Below are 23,579 nucleotides of genomic sequence, written 5' to 3' on the forward strand. Positions count from 1 at the left end.
AGGGTTTTTGCAACAGGGGCTCTGTTCTCATACTTCTCAATCACAAATAGAACTCGTCAGGGGTGCCCGTTATCCCCTTTAATATTTACTTTATTAGTAGAACCTCTGGCGGAACGTATTTGTTCAGACCCAAATATTCATGGTATTTCCGTTTTTGATAATGTACACAAAAAAAGTCTGTTTGCAGACGATATCATACTCATGTTAACAAACCCCAAAAGATTTTTAATGGCTGTACAGAATGTACTTTCACAATATAGCGCGGTTTCGTACTACAAACTTAATATTTCTAAATATCATGTTTTACCACTGCAAATGTCACAAATAAGTATTACTTGTCTGAAGGCAAAATTTCCTTTTTGTTGGGAATCTTCTGCTATTCCATTCCTCTGGATTTTGTTATCAAAATCAATGTCAGCTCTCTATGATCTAAACTATAGACCATTTTTGTTATCTCTTCCAGCAGAATTGAGTAAGCTTAATAAGGGAGAATTATCCATATCAGGAAGAATCGCTTGCATTCAAAATGCTAATACTTCCAAGCTTTTATATAAGTTTAGGACAGTTTCTATTCCCATTCCCACAAAATTTTTTATCGGAGTACAATATTATTTCAGCTTATATTTGGTGTAATAAGAAGCCAAGATGTCATATGTCACTTATGTGCAAACATAAAAAACAAGGGGGAATGAGTCTACCAGATGTCCGCCAATATTATCATGCAGCTATACTTTCCCAACTTGTGTATGGGGGCAAGGGTCATGGGATAAAAGTTGGGTAGAGATGGAATCCAAAGCTCTTAACAACATCCATCTCCAACATTTGCTAATAGCGATAAAATTGGGTTTACCTGTACCCGACATCCCTTTTCCTTCCATACAAAGTTCTGTACAGGTTTGTCATTTTACCAAAGTACAAACTTCACAGCCCAATAATAATCTTCAATTACCCCGGAACTCAAAGTTCTAGAATTATTTATGTCCCATTTACAGGTATTTAAATAGATTGATAGAGGTGTGAGAAAAAAAAAAGATCTATGTTTTTTTCACTCTATCAAGTCGTTTCAATCATTACAAAAAATATATGATACCCCGACAACCGAATATTTTACTTACCTTAGAATTCGGCATGGTTTGAAGCTTTACCCCATGTTTTTTAGACTTTCTATAGACAGTTCTATATTTTTATATTTGGATAATTCACGTTTTGGGAAGAAAGGGATCACAGTGTTTTATATGTATCTAAACCAAAGTTTTGTAAAACACACTTTATGCAAAAGTGGGAACAAGGGTTGGAGACTCAACTATCCCCATCACAGTGGTCCGCTGCTTTGGTACTTACTCATACCTCTACTAAATGTGCGGATCATTTGGACCTTTTCCAACGAGCCATCAACCAATGGTATCTTACACTGCTTAAATTGTCTTACATATCCGATCAACACTCCAAAGAATGTTGGAGAAAATGCGGAAACGTAGGTACACTACACTATTTCTTATGGTATTTTAGTCAACCTTTTTGGAATAGAGTTTTGGGGCTAACGTCTGATATTGTGGGTACACTCTTTTGCCTCAACCAGAGATGGCGCTATTACATAGTCATTTGGAAATTTTCCTATAGACGTGAAGACTGTCTTAGTACATATTCTCCTGAGTGCCAAATTTGCACTCACGAGAAATGGAAAAGCTTAATTGTCATTGAAGTTACAGAAGTTATTCATGATTTAAATATACAATATTTGATGGAGAAAACGTATGTGCCTATTTACAATCAATATGACAATTTTGTTAAAAGATGGAGGATATGGTTGCAATATCTGAAATGTGTGCTTTGAAGGCTTACAATTGATGGGATACTTACTGTTTTTTGTTTCTTTTGTTTATCTTTGTTTTTCTATCTGTTTTTTTTGTTTCCTATTTATCTGACTGTATTGTTGTAGTTTTCTTTTAGTTTATGAGAAAAAATGAGAAAATGGATAAACTTGCTATGTGTTGTAAGATGTCTTGATGTTGATTCTTTAATAAAATGATAATAATTATAATCTGATATGTTGATTCTTTAATAAAAACGTATTGAAATCTAAAAAAGCCAGAAAAAATTCTGTATTTCCCTTAAAAATATACAGATATTTATTTCTGATACAGCTTGCTATATATCAAAAAAGCCAGAAACATTTCTGTATTTCTCTCAAAAAAAAAATACAGATATTTTATTCTGGTCTCAGAATCTATTAAAAAAAGCCAGAAAAATTTCCGTATTTCTCTAAAAAAAATACAGATATTCTATTCTGATCCCACTTGCTATCTATCAAATAACCCAGAAAAAGTTCTGTATTTCTCCCAAAAACTACAGATATTTTATTCTGATCCCACTTGCTATATGTCAAAAAAGCCAGAAAAATTTCTGTATTTCTCTCAAAAAAATACAGATATTTCATTCTTATATCACTTGCTATCTATCAAATAAGCCAGAAAAAGTTCTGTATTTCTCCCAAAAAAATACAGATATTTAATTCTGATAGCACTTGCTTCAAAAAAGACAGAAACATTTCTGCATTTTTCCCAAAAAATACAGAAATTTTATTCTGATAGCACTTGCTATCTATCAAAAAAGCTAGAGCTTGCCCAGTACTCCATTCGCTTAAATTGTAATACACACTTCAGGGTGGCATTGATGATGCACTACATCCAGCTCTAGATGTCACTTACCAATGCAGTCCACGCTCCTTCTCAGGGCCCACTGTCTCCTCTTGCTGCTGCCTGCCTGTATTCCATTCACTAAAATTGTATTACACACTTCTGGGTGTCATTGACGATGCACTACACCCAGCTCTAGATGCCAGTTACCTATGCCAGTTACCAATGCTGTCCACACTCCGTCTCAGGGCTCGCCGCCTCCTCCTCCTGTTGCTGCCGCCTGTCAGTACTCCATTCTCAAAAATTGTATTAGACACTTCTGGGTGTCATTGATGAGGCACTACACCCAGCTCGAGATGCTAGTTACCAATGCAGTCCCCACCCCGTCTTAGGACCCTCTGCCTCCTGCTGTTGCTGCTGCCGCCTCTCAGTACTCCATTCACTAAAATTGTACACTTCTGGGTGGCATTGACGATGCACTACATCCGGCTTTCCATGACTCTTACCAATGCGGTCTCCCTGGAGATAGTTGACCAGAGGCCACACACTGCTACTGCTCTCGCTGACCCACGCTCTGTCTCTGGTCCTCCATCGTTTTGCCTAATGTCACCGCACTACTTGTCCACATTTTGGGTGGCATTCCTAACACATGTCATCCAGGTCATGATGCCAGCCAGCAATTAATATTAATAATAAACAGGATTTATATAGTGTAAACAAATTATGCAGCTATGTAAATTCAATAGGGGTGCGTACATTAAATAGCAATGCGTTTTCCTACTGCTTTGACGGCAGAGTGTTGCTGGTGGGTTGAGTTCACCCTTTCTCAATGTCCTGATGTTTATTTACCTGCTGTCACTTTGCCTGCTATTTTCCAGAAAACCACAACTTTATGGGTGGCATTACTAACACATGTCATCCAGGTCATGATGCCAGCTAGCAATTATTATATTATTGTTAATAAACAGGATTTATATAGTGTTAAGATGATATGCAGCTATGTAAATTCAATAGGAGTGCGTACATTAAATATCAACGCCTTTTCCTGCTGTTTTGATGGCAGAGATTGTTGCTAGTGGGTTGAGTTCACCTTTTCTCAATGTCCTAATATTTGTGCTGCATTCTGGATGCTGTCCATCACGCACAAATCATTTTTGCCTGGTGTCACTTTGCCTGCCACTTTCTGGAAAACCAAAAGTTTTTTTTACCTTTTGTATTTTTTCCTTGTTGCCACTGTTCCCTTACACTTACCTAGCAAATGTGGTGTTTCTAACATGTATCAGGGCTTTGCTATTAATGTTTAAAGTAGTCCCATTGACTTTAATGTAATTCGCAAAAACGATTCGCCAAACTTTTGCGAACCCACCGGAAGAGGTCTTCTCGCTCATCCTTACAGGTGAGTTAACATGTTTTCTCTCCCCTCCCATCAATGTTTTCATTGACTTTTTGTAAAGGTAATTAACATATGAATAGTACTTTTTTCAGTAATTAAAATACAGATGGGAAAGTGATACATAAAGACAGGCTTGGGAATAACTACATTGCTAAATATTTTTATATTGGAATTTAAAAAAACAGCAGTGTACTTGGTGCTCTTCTTTTTATTATTTAACATGTTTTTTTATTGGTTTTAGTACACACAGAAATTAGGTGTGCCAAAATTTGAATGCAATTCCTTAAACAAGTTTTAGGCATTTTATGAGTTAGTTTTTAGCATGTGTCCTATAATTTTACTTTTATTTAATTTATTAAGACTGCATCAGGGTTATTCAATAAAATGTAAATTTTTATGTAAGCTAAAAATTCTGTTTGTCTGTTCTGTTTAAAAAAAAAAAAAAAAAAGCAGCACCGCCTCCTTAGTTCTCAATTGCATAGGCGAACGAGAATGAATGGAAGCGCAAAGCCTCCTTGGATACCTAAGTCACGCATCCCGGAAAGCTCTTGGGTGCTCCTTCTGCGCATGCCCGAGATGCCTTTTCGTCAAAAGGGGGGAAAAAGACGATCTCATGCATGCGCAGTGTCGGCAAGTCTTCTCCCAAATTATGTCACCCGATCTAGCTCCTGCATCGGGTGACATAGGAAGAAGAACCTGGAAGAGAAGGAGAAGATGGTGGCACCTGGGGCTCCGTCCCAAAGTTGGATATCGTGACCCAATGGAAGAGACCTCCAGACCGGTCGACTGCTCTAGGGTATTGAAGGTAAGTGTATTTTTTTTGTTGCACTTTTGACTTTACTTCCTTTTAAAACATGCACACTGCTGTGTGCAGTTCCAAGCTGCCAGGTCCTGCACATTAATTACCTGAGTGGGCTGTATCCCTACCGCAGGAGTGACATCCAATTCAAGTCTATTGAAAAATAGTGAACAGAGGTAGCCAGATTGGCAATTTACTATTGCTTACTATTTACTGTTTACTATTCACCAAATAATAGTTTTAAAATTTCTCATATACAAACAGCCTGTGGACAGCACAGGAGAGATGAATACAGAAGGGGGGGAGGGGAGTGGGAGGAGAAAAAGCTGTGAGTTCTGAGGGGGTTGGAAGAATATTTATAAAAAGACTAATTAATATTTTATAATTAAACGTAAACTCACCTATTATGTAGTCTTGAACATGTTAAGGTGGTTTGAAAATTAATTTTCAAAGCTTTTATTTTGGCAACTTTTTCTAAAATCCTACCTGGTAATCCTTTCATGGATATATCTGTTTTTCGGACAGATCCTTTTATGCCGTGACAGCACTTTGTCTCTAAAGTTTTCTGTTGCATAACATTCTGACTTGCCCCTGAGTGTCAGATTGAGTGAGGCAATGGATGGCTCTCTCTGAAAACATTTACTTGAACATTTATTTAGTCATCTCAGATCCAATGTTTTAGGACTACAGAGAATTTCTTAACCACGTCATGAAAGTTATCCTAAATGATCCCATATGGTTGATAAATTGATCCGTTATGACTTGCATGTCCAGTGGTAAGCCCTTCATTAAACATTCTCTTGAAGTGTAAATTGTGCGGTATTGCAGGTCCAAACTGTAACCATTGAGAAACCTTCCCAAATAAATAACATGCAGCCACCAATGGAGTGCACCAAGACAGAATGACTTCAAAGAATCTGTAGAAGTTCAGCAGCACTGAGACACAATGAAGGATGAAACAAGTATTTTAAATAAAATATGAAATAAATGATACTCATTTATTGTACACAGCGCTTTAGCGATCTAAATGTATGTCAATGAGAGTTTACATCTAGTTTTTTTTATCAGAATAAAAAAATGATAAATCAAAAACCTCAAAAAAGCTTTAGAAGGAAGGAATGTGCAACAACTGTCATTTATCATTGGTTCTAAATAATCTTGTTAATTTTGTGAAACATCAAAAGCAATTTTTTTTATTTGGCACATCAAGAAAGTTTACACAATCCATGCAAGTGACAAAAGGACAAGCCCAGTTCACTCAAAGGTCAGAGAACCTGGTGTCCCTGGTTTTTGTCAAGCTGTTCTGTACACTTGGGGAAAAAAAAAGGTTGTTTGTAGAGTTCATACTGCTTCTCTTTGCCAAACATACAATCAAAAAACTCTACAGTTTAACCAAAGGTGCTGTTCTGAATAGCAACAGGCACTGTTCTAAGAATTCTGCTTTAAAGAATTTTTATTTGTAGAGCTTCATTTTCAGAGCTGAATTAGGAACTCAAATCAGGAACCTACACAACAAATATATCTCAAATAGGTGCATTCGAAAATATAACAATATACGGTAGTGCAATTCAAGAATATTATACATTACTACATAATTAAATAAATACAAATTGAATAAATATTGTTTTAAATATTTCTTCCACAGGAAGAGTTATTGCTATTTCTGTATGCATATTCTAATGATTTTCTTCTTGCATTTTTGAACATTTGCGTCCACAAATGTTGTAACTTTAAAATACTAAATGGTTTCCAATTAGCATTAAGGGAATTAGAAATAATAAATGTGTTCTTGCATGTAGTATCGGTCCACTTGAATGCATTTCCAGCCAATTGTCATCATTTGTATGATCTGTGGAAAAAGGAAAATAAATATATTTAAGTAAATATCAGTTTTATCCTAGAGCTTAGTTCTGTTACTTTTCCATCAGTGTTTGCCTGCTGTGAGAAATACCAGATCTTGGTGAGTAAATACCTAAATGTTTTTCTTTTTCAGTTAAAAGCAAATGTCAAGTACTTGATAATGCTTATCTGAAATTGTGGGTGACTCAATCAAAAGTAAATGTTACAGAGATAAGAAATATCCCTAAATCACTTAAAAAAACACTTATAAATTGTACAATATGTTGTAAAATGTGTAAATGAATACTTGGCAACCATAGTTCTTTTCTCTGATATTCCTATTTGTTCATTAACAATCAATCCCATTTTATTGAGACACCTAATGCTGGTTCCGGAGGGGGGCGGGGATGCGAATGCTAGTGCTCAATCATTGTATACTTTAAAAGATTATATGTAGGTCTTCCATGTGTTGCTATGGTCAGCACTATTTTTTTAATCGGTCATGTGTTTTAATGGCAGCAACTGATTCCAACCAGGGAATATTTGAGGGAATGTCAGATTCCTTGTTATATAAATAGAGCTCTTACTGTATATGACCCTATACAGAGGTTTCACCTCACTGCCTGTCCATGTAAAAACCCCTTTTGCAGATAAGTACATTCAGACTAGTATATTTTTCAAGCAGATTTTGTTAGCAACATAATTCCTGTATACACATACCAGTACAATTAAAGTTGAACAGCCTTACTTTCCATCTTAAACATTTGTGCAGGCTCAGCTTCTGTACCAAAAAAATTTTAGTCTGATTTCAATGTACATAGAGTGCATTGGTGAATGATGTATTGATCGGGACTCCTGTATGGTGGCATACACAGCTTTGGATGCCGCCATTAGGTGGGTTCAGCATTATGGAAGGGGGGCTTTGATGGCCAAGGCGACCATTGCAGCTCCCTTTCGTTTGTTGCCTGTGCACCCGGACTGCATTCGTTTTTTGGGTTGTAGGTGGCAGGGGCAGTATTTTGTGGACAGGTGCTTTCCCATTGGATGCACCTTGTTTGAGACATTCAGTACCTTTTCAGAGTGAGAGAATGGTTGCGGGGGTGAAGTAGGTAATCCATTACTTGGATGACTTCTTGTTGATTGGGCCGGAGGGAAGTTCGGTTTGTAGAGTTTTGTTGGCTGAAAGGTTTGGGGTGCCGCTAGTGGCAGAAAAAGCAGAGGGCCCAGGGTCGACCATTACATTTTTGGGGATAGAGTTGCATTCTGATGTAGATTGCCTTCTGAGTAGACTGCCTCAGGACAGGCTAGTGGCTTTACCGGCAGAAGTGGTTGCTGCTTGTGGACGCTGAAAGATGAGGTTGAAGGAAGTGCAGTCTATGTCGGGAAAATTGAATTTTGCGTGTAGGGTGGTCAGGATGGGTTGGATTCTCTGCAGAAGGTTGGTGGCCGCCAAGGCCGGGGGTTAAGTCGCTATCGCATTTTGTGCGTTTGTCAAAAGACGCTAGGGCAGATTTGCAGGTGTGGAAGGTGGAAGGATGGAGTTTCAAGATGTTTTTGGGACACCGGAGGTGAGTTTGGTCATCCAAAAATCCAAGACTAATCAGTTGGGGAAGGGTTTTCGGGTGTGTCTCTTCCAGGTGGTGGGATCCCCTGTATGCCCGGTTACGGTGGTTGGAGATTTTCTCAGGGAAAGGCCGCCAGTAGGGGGGCCAGTGTTGGTGCATGAGGATAGGGCCTTTTTGTCCCGTTTTCAGTTCATAGCAGTGTTTAATTAACGTTTGGTGAGCATGGGTAAGGAGCCTGAGGGTTACTCGTCTCATTTATTTCAAATTGGGGCAGCCACTGAGGTGGCTAGATTGGGTCTGAGGGAAAGGATAATTTGGTGAATCTAGGCGTTTTTAGGTATATGTGCGGCCACACATGTTGTGATAGGGTGGGGATTAATGATGATGGTTGTTGGTTATCTGTTTGTTTTTCGTTCCAGGTGTGCGACCCTGCTTGATTTGAATAGTAGGGCATTCTTATGTGTGGTGGGGTGTCAGGAGGGCGGAGGTTCGGCCTGAAGGACGACAGCTTGGTTTCTCCAGGAAGGAGGCTATGGTACGGTGGCTAGGACTTCCCGGGATGTTGTAGAGCAGAGTGGTGCAGGATGTCCGAAGCTTTGTGGCGTTGGATCGTCCTCTGGATGTAGTAGTTATCCATGGGGGGAGTAACGATATGCATTGTAGGTCCATGCAGGACCTGATTAGGGATGTCATGCTTGACTTTTTGAGACCAAAGATGGGAGTTTCCAGGTCTAATCATAGTATGGTCCGATATGGTGGCCAGAACTACCTGGAGAGGGGCGCGCACAGTGGACAAGTTAAATAGGGCTAGGATTAAGGTTACCAAGGAAGTGGGCAGGTTTGTGGCCCGGAATGGAGGGATTGTGGTCCAGCACAGTGAATTAGAGGAGGAGACGTGGAGATTTTTGCACAGCTGGTATATTAATGTTATATGGATTTATATGTTATATATGTTAAATTAGGCAATATATGTATTTAAATAATGTGCTATTTATTGCTTATTTATTGTTTAATAAAGTTATATTATTGTTAATAAATCAGCCATTTAAAATCCAAAAAGGTGTCAGAGTGTTTTTGGAGGAAAAAGCCGTTGGTAAACTGGGGGGTGGATGGTACAGAAAGTTTTCATGTGTGGGAAGCCTTGCACTAGGGGGGCGGTAGATCGGAACTACCCTAGTCATGAGAATTTTATGTTCTGTGTTTATGTGTGATACAGTAGGTCTGAAAAAGTCTACCTCATATACTGGCTGGGGGACATCTAGTATCATTTGCATATGCGCAGTAAAACACAGTTTAAAGCACGTGTCAAAACACATGCTTTTTTATGTGTTGTGGTGTGAACGAACCTTCATTGTCTATAATCTGGGCACAGGGGTGTTTTAATATAGAGAATAGATCAGTCTGCTGCCATTCTTATTTTTTTCCTCTAAGGAAGGAAGAAGCATGCCAAGAACATATACATATAAGATAATTATATGTAGAGGTTAGATGACATCTTCTTCTTCTGCCACCATACAAATAATAAGTATAGGGAATAGTATATGGAGGAAATGATGCCCTTAGAGTATGGGCCATCTATGCATAGACATTCAAAAGAGGTCAATTCAGTAAACCCAAGGGGGAATGTTGGAACGAGGAGATATAGTGCCTAATCTGCAAATAAGCATAAAAGGAGGATTGAGGAAGTTCAAATTTATCCCGAAGCTCCGAAAAAAACGGGTGTAGGATATGTCTAATATGACATAACCCTCTCTCCTTCCAAGGTTTAAGCATATTTAGTGGGAGGCTATCGGGTATCTGTGGGTTTTGAATGATGGAGGTATGCACCGATATAGTAGACATGGGTTTATAACTATCTCTAAAGATGCGCCATATGTTTCGTGTAAACAGCATGGGAGAGTGCAAATCTTTATCAGAAAGGAGCAACAAGGAGCTCCACAACATAACATTGGGATGTGTGGGAGCAATCCATTGTTCCTCCAACGCTCTACATACACTAGGAGGAGTGGGAGAAGCCCAAGATGCTAAATTCAGAAGTTGAGCCTCTACATAGTATTTGTGCAGGTCAGGGGCTCCTAGGACTCAAAGTTCCCCAGGGGTACACAGTATATGCTTAGAAAGTCTGTCCCGTTTGTACACCCAAATGAAATTAAAAAAAATCTACTTGCAAATTTTTGATAGCTGGTGCTGGTACCCTAACTGGGAGTGTCTCGAACAGGCATAGTATCTTAGGAAGTAACATTATTTTCACAGAAACTATCCGCCCCAGTAAAGACAAAGGATGATTTTTCCAGCCACCCAATAGTGACTGTAGCTTGCGGAATAGAGGAGGAAAATTATGTGAATATAATTTGTTGTATGTGGATGTAATGACAGCTGGTTGAGTCACAGTAAGAAGAACATCGTCTGCATATAAGGAGATTTTGTAGGATGATCCCCGCACCGGTATGCCCAGAATATTAGGGTTGGCTCTAATATGCGCTGCCAGAGGTTTAATACACAGGGCAAAAAGCAGGGGTGAGACAGGAGAGCCTTGTTGCGTACTGTTTTTATTGGGGAACAGTGTTGAGGAAGCGTGAGGCAATTTGACCGATGCCGTAGAGGACCTGTACAAGAATGTAATTGCTCTAAGAAATGGTCCTGAGAATCCCATTCTACTCAGAGTAGAAAACATGAAGGGCCAGCTCAAACGGTCAAAGCCCTTTTCTGCATTCAGGCTGAGAACCAGTGATGTAGTTTTACGTTTTTTAAGAATATCTATGTAATATCTAGTGATCACATTGATCACTTTTCTGGTATTCTCACTGGCGTGTCAATAAGGTATAAAACCTGTCTGGTCACCATAAACCAGGGGTGGGAGAAATTTCGACAATCTAGATTTTTGTAACAATTTGTAGATCAGAATTTAAAAGAGCTATAGGTCTGTAGATCGTACAATCCATTGGGACCTTGCCTGGTTTCAATATTACCGTTAACACTAGGTTAACGGTAATATTGGGCGGTTAACACTAAGTCATTAAATATTTCCACTAGGAGTGGCAATAGCTCAGGAAGAAAGGTTTTGTAGTACAGATAAGACCATCTGGACCAGGGGCCTTTGTAGATGGTAGCCGAGTGATCACTTGTGATAGGACAATTGAGTATCTCTAGATGTTTAAGCCTAGGAAGCTCAGAGTCCCTTAGATAAGAGTCTATTTTTATCTGCAGTGAATCACCTAGCAAGTTTTGAGGCTGATGAACCTTTTGATAAAGTTGGGTATAGTACGATTTAAACCTAGAGGCTATATGAGATGGGTCATACCGTATTGTCCCCTGCTCATCTCTGATTGCCACCGGTGTTGAGTTAACCTGCATATTTCTTAACTTGCGTGCCAGAAGTGTATCAGCTTTGTTCCCCTTTGTGGTAAAACAATTGGTGTGAGCGTTAGAAAAGATTTTTTATGGCAACACAAATTGGATATTTCACAGCAACTACACAATAATTTGGTAAAAAAATCTTGTATTCAGTTTATAATGTCATAGTTACATCAGTAAATATCTGATTTTGTTGTAGTTCCCTTCACACAAAGGTTGCCTTTAGCTTTCATTCTAAATATTTAAATTCCTAAACCAGACTCAAAGTTTTTACACTCTTGCTCCAACATCCTAGCTAATGAATTAAAAAAGGACCATAAACCCTAATTTTTTTAGTTTTAGATGTAACATGTAAGAAGCGAGGTAAATTGGGGCAATTTTCCATAACTTCCTATCATGGCGATATCAGGGGAAGAGGTGAAAGGATTGGGTATCATCAGGCAGTCCTTGAGATTTCACTTTGCTTAATGTCTCTGTAATACCCTGTCATTCAGGCAGGGATCCAGGGAAATGTTTACTGATAAGATCACAATTGGTAATAAAATGTGACATAGGTTCAACGCTTTTACCATGCTATACAAAACAATAAAGGCTAGAGCTTTAATCGTATTAGATATATTCAGATAATTTCTTACCAAATAGTAAAAAAGCCCTGAAACAAACCCTAACTAATTCTGCAGCTGCAGGCCTTCTGGAAGAATTTATCCTCCCTGCCAGGTCATTCAAATTCAGTCTAATCACTTTACTCTCGCCTTCTTCTTAGGCTGGGTACACACGTGCAAAAATTTGTCGTCGGAAAGGATCTTTCACAATCTTTCCAGCGACTAAGGACTGCACGATGCATGAATGAGTGCTGTACATACAGCACCGTTCTGTTCTATGAAGACGAGAGGGGGAGAACGACGAAGCGGCACCCTGCTGCCCATTCTCCCCTTTTGCTTCCATTAGGATCATTCATCATCCATCGTCCGTGGATCCGCCAGTATGGTCGTTCGGACGATGGGCGCTTTACACACGACAGATTCTCGTCCGATATCGGCCCTGAGCCGATTATCAGGCGAGAACTATTTGACATGTGTATGTTGCCTAACACTTGCTTTCCGTTTACGGCTTTCTTTAGATGAACATCTAAGAAGGACACTTATTCTGCATCATCAAATCCAAAATCCTTGTGGCTTTTTGTTTTTTTGCTTACACTGCATGGTGCATACACCAATGCAGTGCAATGTAGGGCATGGCTGTGTTACCCCCCTCACTGCACAGACAAGCCTTTCTCAAGCTCTCCAACATGGGTGAACTCCTAAAATATCTTTCATGAAACCCCTACCAATATTCATGGTAAGTTTTTCTAGTGGTCAATAGAAGAATGCCATCCCTACAGACAACTAAATAGATCATAGGTGTCAGTGGTAACTGACCTGAGAGGCTCTCATTGCTTATTAAAGCCCCAACAACCTCTGAAGGAACCCTGGTTGAGAATCACTGCAATAAACTATATAAGCCCACACAGAAGTTACACCATCATAAGCCCAAAAGATTCACAGTCAGCGATAATGGCAGCACCTGTGAATACAGCGCTGACAGGCCCTGTCAACACTGCAGGGCAAAAAAAAAAAAAGCTGTGTGCCAGAATGGCCAAGACTAAAGTGCTGAATATAACAAAGGCTCACCCACACAAAAGTTAATTGCACATTTTGCCAAAACATTTTCTTTCTGTTTTGGATAGAGTAGGGAAGTATTTAAACCCCTGTCCGTTTATTGTTTGCTGTCTGTATCCTGTCCTGGAGATTTTTACCTTTACTTACTGTTTCAGAAATGCATTAGGAACAGAGAAGAAATATCTTTAAAGTAAAACTTAGGCAGCTGCCCTGAATCAGGTGTCCTCCCTCAATCCATCCAAAAAATACGTTTAGGCTATACATTCATTTTAAAGAACCTGCCCACACAAAAGTTTCTTTCTTTTTATCTGATTTTAAATATGTGCAAGTTTTCTTCAGATGAAGCTAGTAAATTTTAGAACTTGTTTATAACACATAAATAACTCATGTGATGATCTGACCATTACATAGATGCTAGTAATTACTGGAAAATGCTGGAGTGTAATGCAAGAAAGATAACAAGCAGTTACAGAAATGAAAATATATAACATTTGATCACAAGACCCTTCTCTTTTAACTAAATAAAAGCGAAAAGCTTTTTACTGTCTAGGTGGAGAAAATGATCATAAAAGTCTGTGTGTGTCTTGGCAACAGATGTGGGTTTCTATGGTTGCTAGATACAGTACACATACCGAAAAGAAAAACAAAATATACTAACAATGGTCAAATGTTTACAAGTTAAATCCAGCATGAAAAATTTTCTTATGTGAGTGAATAGACTGGTAATAATTTTTTAGATCTTCTCTTTATCTGTCAAATATCAGTTTCTGTGTTTCATAATGAGTGCACTAGCATCAGGTGCTTGAACTACACAAGTAGGTCATAGAATATTTTTAAAGCTTATATTAGACATATTCTACTGTCCTATTCCAAAGTAAATATAAAAAATACAATGAAGAAACGCTTTATCATTCTATATACTCAGTGTCAAGCACTGGCCAGTTTTCACCAACTGTGAATGCATCAGTAGAGAAACTAGTGTATTCTAGGTCGAATAATAGTAAAAAATGAGCTTATCTACAACATTTAGTGCTCCATTTATAAAACAGGAATTAAATATTTGGAAATCAAATATTACATTGAAACACATGAATCTGGAAGATTTCCACAAGGTTTTCTTTGAGGGAGTGCCTGATTCCCTATTTTTTAAATAGAGCCCCTAGTATGATCATCAGTTTATCCTGGTTCCACATTTTGACAATGGATCAGATCATTGCCTACAAATGTATATTAATGTATATGTATGAATGTATATGAATTGACCTCCAACAGCAAGATCTTAACCAGTTTGGTCAAACATGCTTTTGATGGTGGTCATGTGCTTCCTTATTACGCAAATTATAAAACTGTAGGTATTCACAAACTTCTGGAAAAAAAAGTATCTTTTAGAACACATAAATCTTACTTTTTCCTTTCATCGAATTCACAGTATCGTCCAGTAAAATGCGTTGGACAAGCACAAAAACTTCCGAGGACACAAGTTCCTCCATTCATGCAGCAATTTTTGTTAAGTTTTTTGCCTAAAAGAAACAGGGAAATTGTTACATAGACACACTTAGCAACTCTGCCCACAGATAATTTGTTCTAGTCACCAAAGAATCTTTAAAGGGTTTACATTTATTCTCTTGTAAAAACAATAAAATTAGTTGGCTGTAGGACATGTTTGTTCAGTAAAGGCACTGTTGTTTGTACAAGGATTAAAGGAGAACTACAAGAGATTTGTGCCTTTCTTGCTGACACACTAGATAGATTCTAACCTGAGGGTACTATGTGTTACTGCCTAATTATTTATGTTGCCCTTCAATAGTGTTTTTTAGAGGTACTGTGGAACCACATAGGCCATAAAGGATGCAAGATTTGACAGCTGTTATACGCCTGGAGAGAAGGCTTGGTTTATTTTGCATTACTGAAAAGGGCTTTCCATGGTAGGGTTAGGATGCTCAAGCACCTACATAAAAAAGGTTATAGCTGTACCTCTGCTCTTATGAACTTTAATCATCACTGCAGCCCCCCTTAGTGTTGCAAACTATTTAAAAAAAAGTTTTCTTCTTAGCAATCACGAACACCCCAATCTCAATTATTTATATAAGTAAGCCAGCAAGCAGCTTCCAGAGGCCACAATGAGTGCAGTTTACACATTAAAAAATAAGGTGTGGTGAGCATGCAGAACTAGAAAGATCCACACAGGCAAATCAGGTAGGTGGAAAAGTAGGTAAACTCAGAAAAGGTACAATAATGTTTTGCATTTGAGTTCTAGTTGAGACTCATTTGACATGTATTTAGCATATGATTACACAGCATTTTCAATAATTTGTATATAGGGGTAAAAGTGTTGGAAAAGCAAAATAACTGTAGAAACAAACTGGAAAATTCCTACAATGCATTCCTAATCCTGTGCTTCACAAATTTATCAGAAGCAAAATACAAACTTATCTAAGTCTATGTATACATATCGGATGATTATCATCTGAGAATATTGGTCATGCTCATCTTCAGTGAGATTGCTTGATATCATCCATACCAGGACAGATCCTTGAAGCTAAAGTTGAGGGAGGAGAGCACTGCTGGGTGCCACTCATTTGTTCTCCCCCTCCTCTCTCTAGAACAAAATGGGTACTGTGTTCATGTGATCATGAAAGATCATTTCCAGCGCTGAAAATGTACAGTGTACAGTGATTATTGAGGATTGCATGTGGTTGGATCTTGGTGATAATAGATTATACATAAACAGTAGTTATTGTATAAGGGGTGTCTATTGGACATTTATATTTAAAATGTATCAGGTATGTGAAGTGGCTCATATTGGGCAACCTGATTATCAGTCTCAGTATGCATTTAAGGTGATTTTAAAAAAAATCATGTCCTCTTAAAATTAGCATTACTATAGTAGCAATCAGAAAAACAATCATAGTGATAATCTGTTATCTGATCCCCACTTGTTTACAAATGCTCCCCTAAATATAATACAGGTGGAGTTCTCATCTACTCCAAACATGACACAGTTATTGTACATGAATTAGCTCAGAAGATTTTGAGAGCCACTAGTTGACATCTGGATAAATCAAGTGTTGATTTTAAAATGTCATGTATTTAATTATCACAGAAAACCAGGCCTGTTCACACAGAAAATTGTAATTCATTACCAAATGAAGAGAATGTCAAGGAAAATTGCTGACTATTTTTATCAGACTTTTATTGTTTCTGTTAAATAACTATTCAAACCATCATTTCCAACACACTTTTTTGGAAAGATTCCCCTTTTGTATATGATTCCTTGATGACTGGGGGTCAGCAGGACAGAAAATGATAAGAAAGTTTACCAGTCAAGCATACAAAAACATCAAAACGTTAATGTTAAAACCTCAAAATGTTCTTTTTAATTTTATTGCTTGGGCCTAAAGCTCAACTGCAGGGAAAATGGAAAAATAATCCTACAGTGGGTCTCCCCATTCTGCAAGGGTTGAAGGCTTATTTTGGCCTAGGGAACCATTACAAAACGGCTTATAGAGGTGTATTATTTTCTGATCACCTAGGTCACCTAGATAGGAATGCATAGGAAATCTTCCAAGTAGAGGCACAGATAAAAATAAATGTGACAGAAGATCCAAACCTTTCACAAGGAAAAAAATATGTTTCAACTAAAGTTAGGCTTTCACTTGTTTTTAGTATAAAATGCTTGTAACGTAATCAGCTTCCTTTTTCCAAGCATATTAAAGGATAATCCACTCAGAAACACAACTTGTTTCCACATGACTAAAGTCTTTGTAACATACTAGAATTAAGATGAAGGGTATGCAAGAAAAGTGCCATATATCTCTGTTTACTGATGCAACAAATTTAACTGCCAAAGAAAAATAAACCAAAGGAAAGCAGTTATGTGCAAAATCACTGCAGAAAATGTAATTCTAATAAAAAAAAAATCATCAAATTTTATTTGTATTTCTCTAAGATCCATTAGCAGTAATTTAATGGAAATAAATGTAAAAGAGGCTGGCTACTTACTGTTGGTAAGACCAGTGAAAGGGATAAGTGCTTCAGTATTTGGTAGCCTTCTGACCCCAGTGCTTCTGTTCATTTCAAGGAGTGTGTCCATTATCATACTTTCATTTATCTTTTGAGGTTCAGACTTTGCATACAAGCCAGTAAAGGCTTCCGATTTCACCTTTGCACTTCCTATAGTTAAATTTACCACAAAATGACAGAATGATTCTCTTCTTTATAACATAAGGATTTTGTCAAATAGTTAATTACAAAATGCTTTCATATGTACATTTGCCAAATCAAAAGACAGTAAATAAGAGAAATTCGATGTAAGGATATAGATAACTAAAAATAAATAGTTAACATGTTTGCTTTTCAATACATTTATATTTTTTTTACACCCGGGACAGTAGTAAGAAAAAAAAACTTTCTGTTCAGCTGGCTGAACTGGGCAATTAGCCTAAACCTTGGCTTACATCTAGATCTTCCTATGGACCAGCCAGCCATCTGTGAAACCCTAGAGTTCCTCCAGAGATTGCCAGGGGCTGTGGCTGACTTTTCCCAAATGTAATGGTGCCTACATAGTTCAGGGTCACCACTTGGCAGGGCCACAAGCATGGCCCCAAAGATCTGTTTACCTGCCTATAAGGATTGAATTCTAAAGGAGGGAAATTCTTCACACCTATGCAAAAGCATTTCCCAATAATTTTATTTTAGCAACAGTTCTCTGAAACCTGAACAATATTTAAAGGGTTCTTCTGGTTGAGAAAGTTGATGTGGACGCTAACCTTAAGGGCTATGTCACATTTTTGGATACATTTCCAACAGCAGAATCACCTGGAACAGCCTTCCACCTACTTCTAAGCAATCATTCATTCTATGACAGGAATGTCACCGAATCTCCTTCACAAGCAAGATGACAGGAATAACATCTCATTTATTCATTAAACTAAGGAGGGGCCCCTATAAACATGAAAGTGGGCTTTCAGTGATCCTGCTGCTGGCAAATTGTGACAAGGCCCTGCAGAATGATTTGGGAGAGGGTGACATTAGGGTTAACCAATTTTGATCTACTTTTTTAATAGAATTTATGAATACAATGCAACGACTATATTAACATATAAAAAAGAAAACCACAGACTGCAAAATTAAACACCATTAGTAGTAGTGTAGATAGCATCATGTGATAAAAGATGGAGAGTGACAAAATTTGGGTCCAGTGCACATCTTTAAAGTTGCTTATTATAGACCTGGATTTTAACAAATACCTGAGTATGAGAGATGTGGAAGTAAAGCAAGATATTAGCTAGAATGAGGGGTACATGTCATTGCTAGTAATTAAATATAAGACAGAGAAAGATAGAGTTTTGGGCACAAGAAAATATAATTTGTAGTACAAGTTTACATACAAAATTAAAAAAGAATATATCCTTTTTACCCAGAAGTCATAATATTCCCTTATGATCTCTACAGGATTTGATCAATTTATACACTCTATGTATACATACGGGGTTCAGGTGATATATTTCAAAATATGACTTAATCTTGGAGGAAACATGAAGTGAACCAAGGAACATCTTTCCTCCAAGATTAAGTCATATTTTGAATTATATCACCTGAACCCCATATGTATACATAGAGAACTTTTTATTGACCTATCACTACCCCTGAGGAAGCCCACTATGGCAAAACCCATAGGGTACTACGGTTGATATGAAAGGGTTCATACCTACTTAACCATTGTATGGTGATGTATATTTGTTTAATATTAGCTGGAACCTGTATAGTGCCACAGCAGGCCTTAACAAAACTTTGTATGTATCGGAAGAAACTATTGTGACATACAGATAAAAGGTTGTAATTATTTTTTTTTGTAACTCTGTGTGAAAATTGATCAAATCCTGTAGAGATCGTAAGGGAATATTATGACTTATGTGTAAAAAGGATATAATTCTTTTATAATTTTGTATGTAAACTTGTACTACAAATTATATTTTCTTGTGCCGAAAACTCTATCTTTCTCTGTCTTTTATTTAATTACCAGTATATAAACCAGAGTTAGGCACAATGGAAATATAGAGATATCCAGGACATACTACTCTAATGATATAAAAAATACATGTCACTGCTAACATTTACTATATTCAGTTTGTTTTAGTTGATGACCACTCACAAGTATCACAGAACCATTGATGGTCATAGGTAGGTCCTCATATTTACAGTAGTATACATAACCTTGGATTGAACTACCCCTTAACTGCTAGAATTAAATGCCTGTTTTGGTGTAGGAGTAACAAAAAAAGCACATTTACTTACCATATTTCCACACTCCTGCAGGTTTCCCCACTTTACTATTCATCAACCCCCTTCATAAGCAACATCTTTGTAAATGAGGACCACTGGATGGAAGAAGAACACTACCGGCCATGGGAGTGAGGGCTATGATAAGGAAGTGCTTTTTATGTTCCTCCTTGACCTAAATTTTTACCTTAAAGGGTGGCCATAGTCCTCTTGCAGGGGTATGTTTGTGGATTTTTCATGGAGTTTAGCATGAAAAACCATGAGTAATAACGTTGTAGTTCCAGATGGCTCAGAAAACATTGGTCTGATACACTGCTGCTCAGAGTGTTGCTCATTAGAGTACTTCACTGGAAGTGTGTAGGACATCACTGGAGACTCAAACCACTGTGTTTGGCATGAATGGAGAAGCTCCGGTCTCCAACATGCTGCCATGCAGGACAGCATTCTATAGTTTTACGGACTAATCAATATTAATACAACAAAAAAAATCTGTATTCTTTTTTGTTATGAAGGATGACTGCATACTAGAGATAAAAACCAATACTTCAAATGGGCTTTCCTTGCCAAAAGAAATGTATTGTTTTTTTCATTCACTCTTGTGATTCACACACAATTGTAAATACACAAGGAATATCACTTTCTTCCTGGGACACCTCCCTTTTTGTTGGAAAGTAAAATGATGATAATCCATTTTCCAAGAAGTAGACTTTGGTGTTTGCACCAAAGACATTGGAGTTTGCAAAGATGAATTAGGAAAACAGAAGTGTAAATTTCCTGGCTATGGAGTGGTAAACGAAACCCAAGACTGGTGAAAAAGACTTACAAATTCTTTGATAAATAAAACAATTTAAAATATGTATGCCAACTGCCTTGCTCTAAAAGTTCTACCATAGGTCAACCTTGCACATTCAGAGATTTCACACTATACAGTACATGCATAATTCAACAGGGTATAAAGAATAGTATTAGGACACTGTAGAAAATTGTAGAGATCAAGCAGGTTGCAAAGTTGCATTTAAAATTATATTTATCTTTACTTATACAGAAGAAAGGAATAGAGATAACCTCAAGCTCCTGACCATCCTATAGACAGTTACAGTAGTGACACATCCCAACATACAAACAATAATGGTTATATGTGTTGAATGAAAAAAACTGTATTCTAAATGTCTGATCATGAGCTAACAAATAATTAGATTCACCTTCAGTGTCAGCTGTCAGCTAAGAACTTAAAACACTGGATAAAGCTTACCTCTCTGAAAGCGAAAAGCCAACACAGTCAATGTTATTACAATGAGCCTGATAAACAAAGAGAAAACACAAAGTGTTAGTGTTAGTGTCATGACCCACTATACAAACAAACTAGCTGATTCTTTTCAAGATAGTAAGCTGTAAATGTGCATAACATAACAGATCTATGGTGTATTTGCTGTTTAAGTAGGTCATCAATGATACTAGTAGTAGTGTAAAACTGTCAATAGATATAGGCGCTCTTCAGTGTCTCCTGAAGAATCAGATATTCATCATCAGAATTACTGCCTTATAGATACACCCCTATATTTTGTTCTCCACACTGAATAGAAAAGCCTGCCCTCTGCCAACCTACTTTCGAAAGGGGTCTTGGTCCTCCTATGCAGAGGTAATGGTCTCCCAGCAGAGGACCTACATATCCTATGCTGGCTCAGAGTTAGAGTTTACTAATCAACAAGGAACATAATCTTTGCAAACAGCAAGAGAGTGACCATGGCTTCCAAAATTATACCAAGGAGACAAACTTTCTACTCTGGATGTGGCTGCATTCTAAAAAAAAAAAAAAAAAAAAAAAAAAAAAAAAGTTTCTATATAAATTAAAAAACAAAAAACAGGGAGGTATGGTGGCCAAAGCTGTAAACCTCTATCTCACTTTTTGCAGGTTACTATATTGACTATATAGAAAAAAAAGGAATATATGATTAGCAGCCACCAAAACTGCTACAGAGGGAGAAAGCAACTTGTAGCATATATGGGAATATAAAAGGACTACCGGAAACCAGAATATGGAACACTTAAAATCAACATTTCTAATCTGTATCTTGTAACAGTATTGAAACACTTTAAGGAAGAAAAAACATAATACATATACATTTTTGTTTAGCCAGATAACTCAAAAAAAAAAACAAACAAAAGCCACGCGCAAAAGAGCACCTAATAATCTTCTACAGTGTTCCAAACCCTAAGATGGAAAAACATTATAAACACAATCAGACAAGAATGACCCAGAATTATTTATGTGATGGGCTGTAAACTTTATTTCATCATATAAGATATATGAAAATTCAATATTTTCTTCCCTTTTCCTCTGGGGTGAATACATCAATAATAGAGCATAGTAGCCACTCCAGTGCTGCAGGGATCACTGATTATTAGATATCTTAAATATCAAACTTTTAATGCTAACCTGCTGGAGCTTTAGCAATGGAACATTTAATCACTGTGAAAAAGAAATAGAAGAAATCCAGCAAGGAGGGGGAGTTTATAATGAAAAGTAACAAAAATGCTGCAGCACTTTCCTGCTAGTGCAGCCATGTGTGAAAATGAAAATCTTAAAAGCCCCAGGCTATATTTACAGGTCATTGCAAAACTCTATCACAAAGCTTTCCTCTTAACACACTGTACTAAGAAAACTTAAACAATTAGTATTAGCATGAGAGCAAACCACAGTTGATTTGGCAGAAAAGTTAATTGTTTTTATCCACCCGCTTAACAGAGTAATTTTGTCTCAGCAAACATCAATACCAAATCATTTCCCGCTTCTTCCTGGCCGCTTTCTAGACTGCGCTCTGGCCTCTATCTGTGCATTGCACTGAGAGCTCTGCTAATTGGAAATTGACATTTTCAGTGTAGCAATTGACATCCAAATCTGTAAATTCCCACAGTATTTAAAAAAAAAAAAACATTCTAAGGCGCTCGAAATGTTACATTGCCTTACTGTGTTCCAATAGATAAAACATACTTCCCGAAATTAAGATTGTGCCTGGAGAGGCCCTATAATCTGGTTTTCAGCAAATACATTTGAAAGCATTAAAGTATAAAGTTGGGACTGCTTATGTGTTTAGACACAAGGATAGTGAACGGTTGTAATAAAATGTGGCCAGCCAAAACAAAAAGCAATAATGTAGGAGATGATTGATTTCAGATTCTTTTTTGTAATGTTTTATGTTAAGATATAGTTTATTTCACAATATTACATATGTGCATTCATGTGTACATGAGCCATATCATTTATCCTCATAAATTGGCTAAATAGCCTAATCTTTATGCATGTATGGCTGGAGAGCTACAGGACTGAAAGCTGTTAAATTCTCCTGGGTTATATCCCAATCTATAATGGTTAAATCAGGCTAACCTTCCTAATCTCATGTATTTTTATAGTTATGCCATTTTCCATAGTCTATAAATCTAATGTTAACCTACCAGTAATTTTTTTTTAGGAAAAGTGAATTGCCTGGAGGAAAGCCACACAAACATGGGGTGAACATACACATTTCATGCAGTGTCCTGGGGAATATTTGAACTCTGCTACAAGACCAGAATCCCAGCCACCAAACCACTGTAATTCACCCTGCCTGTACCTGACAATACAGAGGCCATTTTTTCTGGAATCCCAAACTTCAATCTTATTAATTTAAATCAATATAAATCCACCTAAAATTAAACAGACATGCACATTCAGTCTAAAATTAAACATATTGTTCGACCCCCCAAGTTCAGAACAAACACCTACCTCACATGGTCACTCCAGTACATTTTCCGCAAAAGCCAAGTTTTGGTGTAAAATTCTTCTTAAACTGATTAGTAACGCACAAAGCCAACTGAAGAAAAATGTTCTTGTACTGTTATCCGAGACTGAAAGGCTAATCCATGTTCACAGAGGGTTTTAGAATTAACAAATCCTGCACAACAGAAAATACCAGCAGCTTCTTCCTTTTCTCCATAACAAACAGAAACAAGAAGTTTACAAAAGCCTCCAGGTACTCATCAGTACGGTCCTTGATCAAAAAGAGAACCAAGTGT

At 37.4% G+C, this 23,579-nt stretch overlaps 1 protein-coding gene across 2 annotated transcripts; it reads right to left on the reverse strand.

Annotated features, from left to right (window-relative positions):
• Positions 1–5,807: 5,807 nt before the first annotated feature.
• LOC140333368 (cryptic protein-like) lies at positions 5,808–23,579 on the reverse strand. 2 transcript variants are annotated; one of them, XM_072415012.1, is made up of 5 exons: positions 23,290–23,579; positions 20,779–20,825; positions 17,247–17,417; positions 14,650–14,764; positions 5,808–6,677 (listed from the first exon to the last, which is right to left on the reverse strand). In XM_072415012.1, exons 1-5 carry the CDS (start codon positions 23,310–23,312, stop codon positions 6,665–6,667), a joined length of 369 nt encoding a protein of 122 aa, XP_072271113.1. In that variant the 5' UTR covers positions 23,313–23,579; the 3' UTR covers positions 5,808–6,664. The 2 variants fall into 2 exon arrangements, with proteins under 2 accessions (XP_072271113.1, XP_072271112.1); XM_072415011.1 differs by lacking the exon at positions 5,808–6,677 and adding an exon at positions 9,762–11,628.

The sequence above is a fragment of the Pyxicephalus adspersus genome, chromosome 6, assembly GCF_032062135.1.
Source record: "Pyxicephalus adspersus chromosome 6, UCB_Pads_2.0, whole genome shotgun sequence".
Lineage (NCBI taxonomy): Eukaryota > Metazoa > Chordata > Amphibia > Anura > Pyxicephalidae > Pyxicephalus > Pyxicephalus adspersus.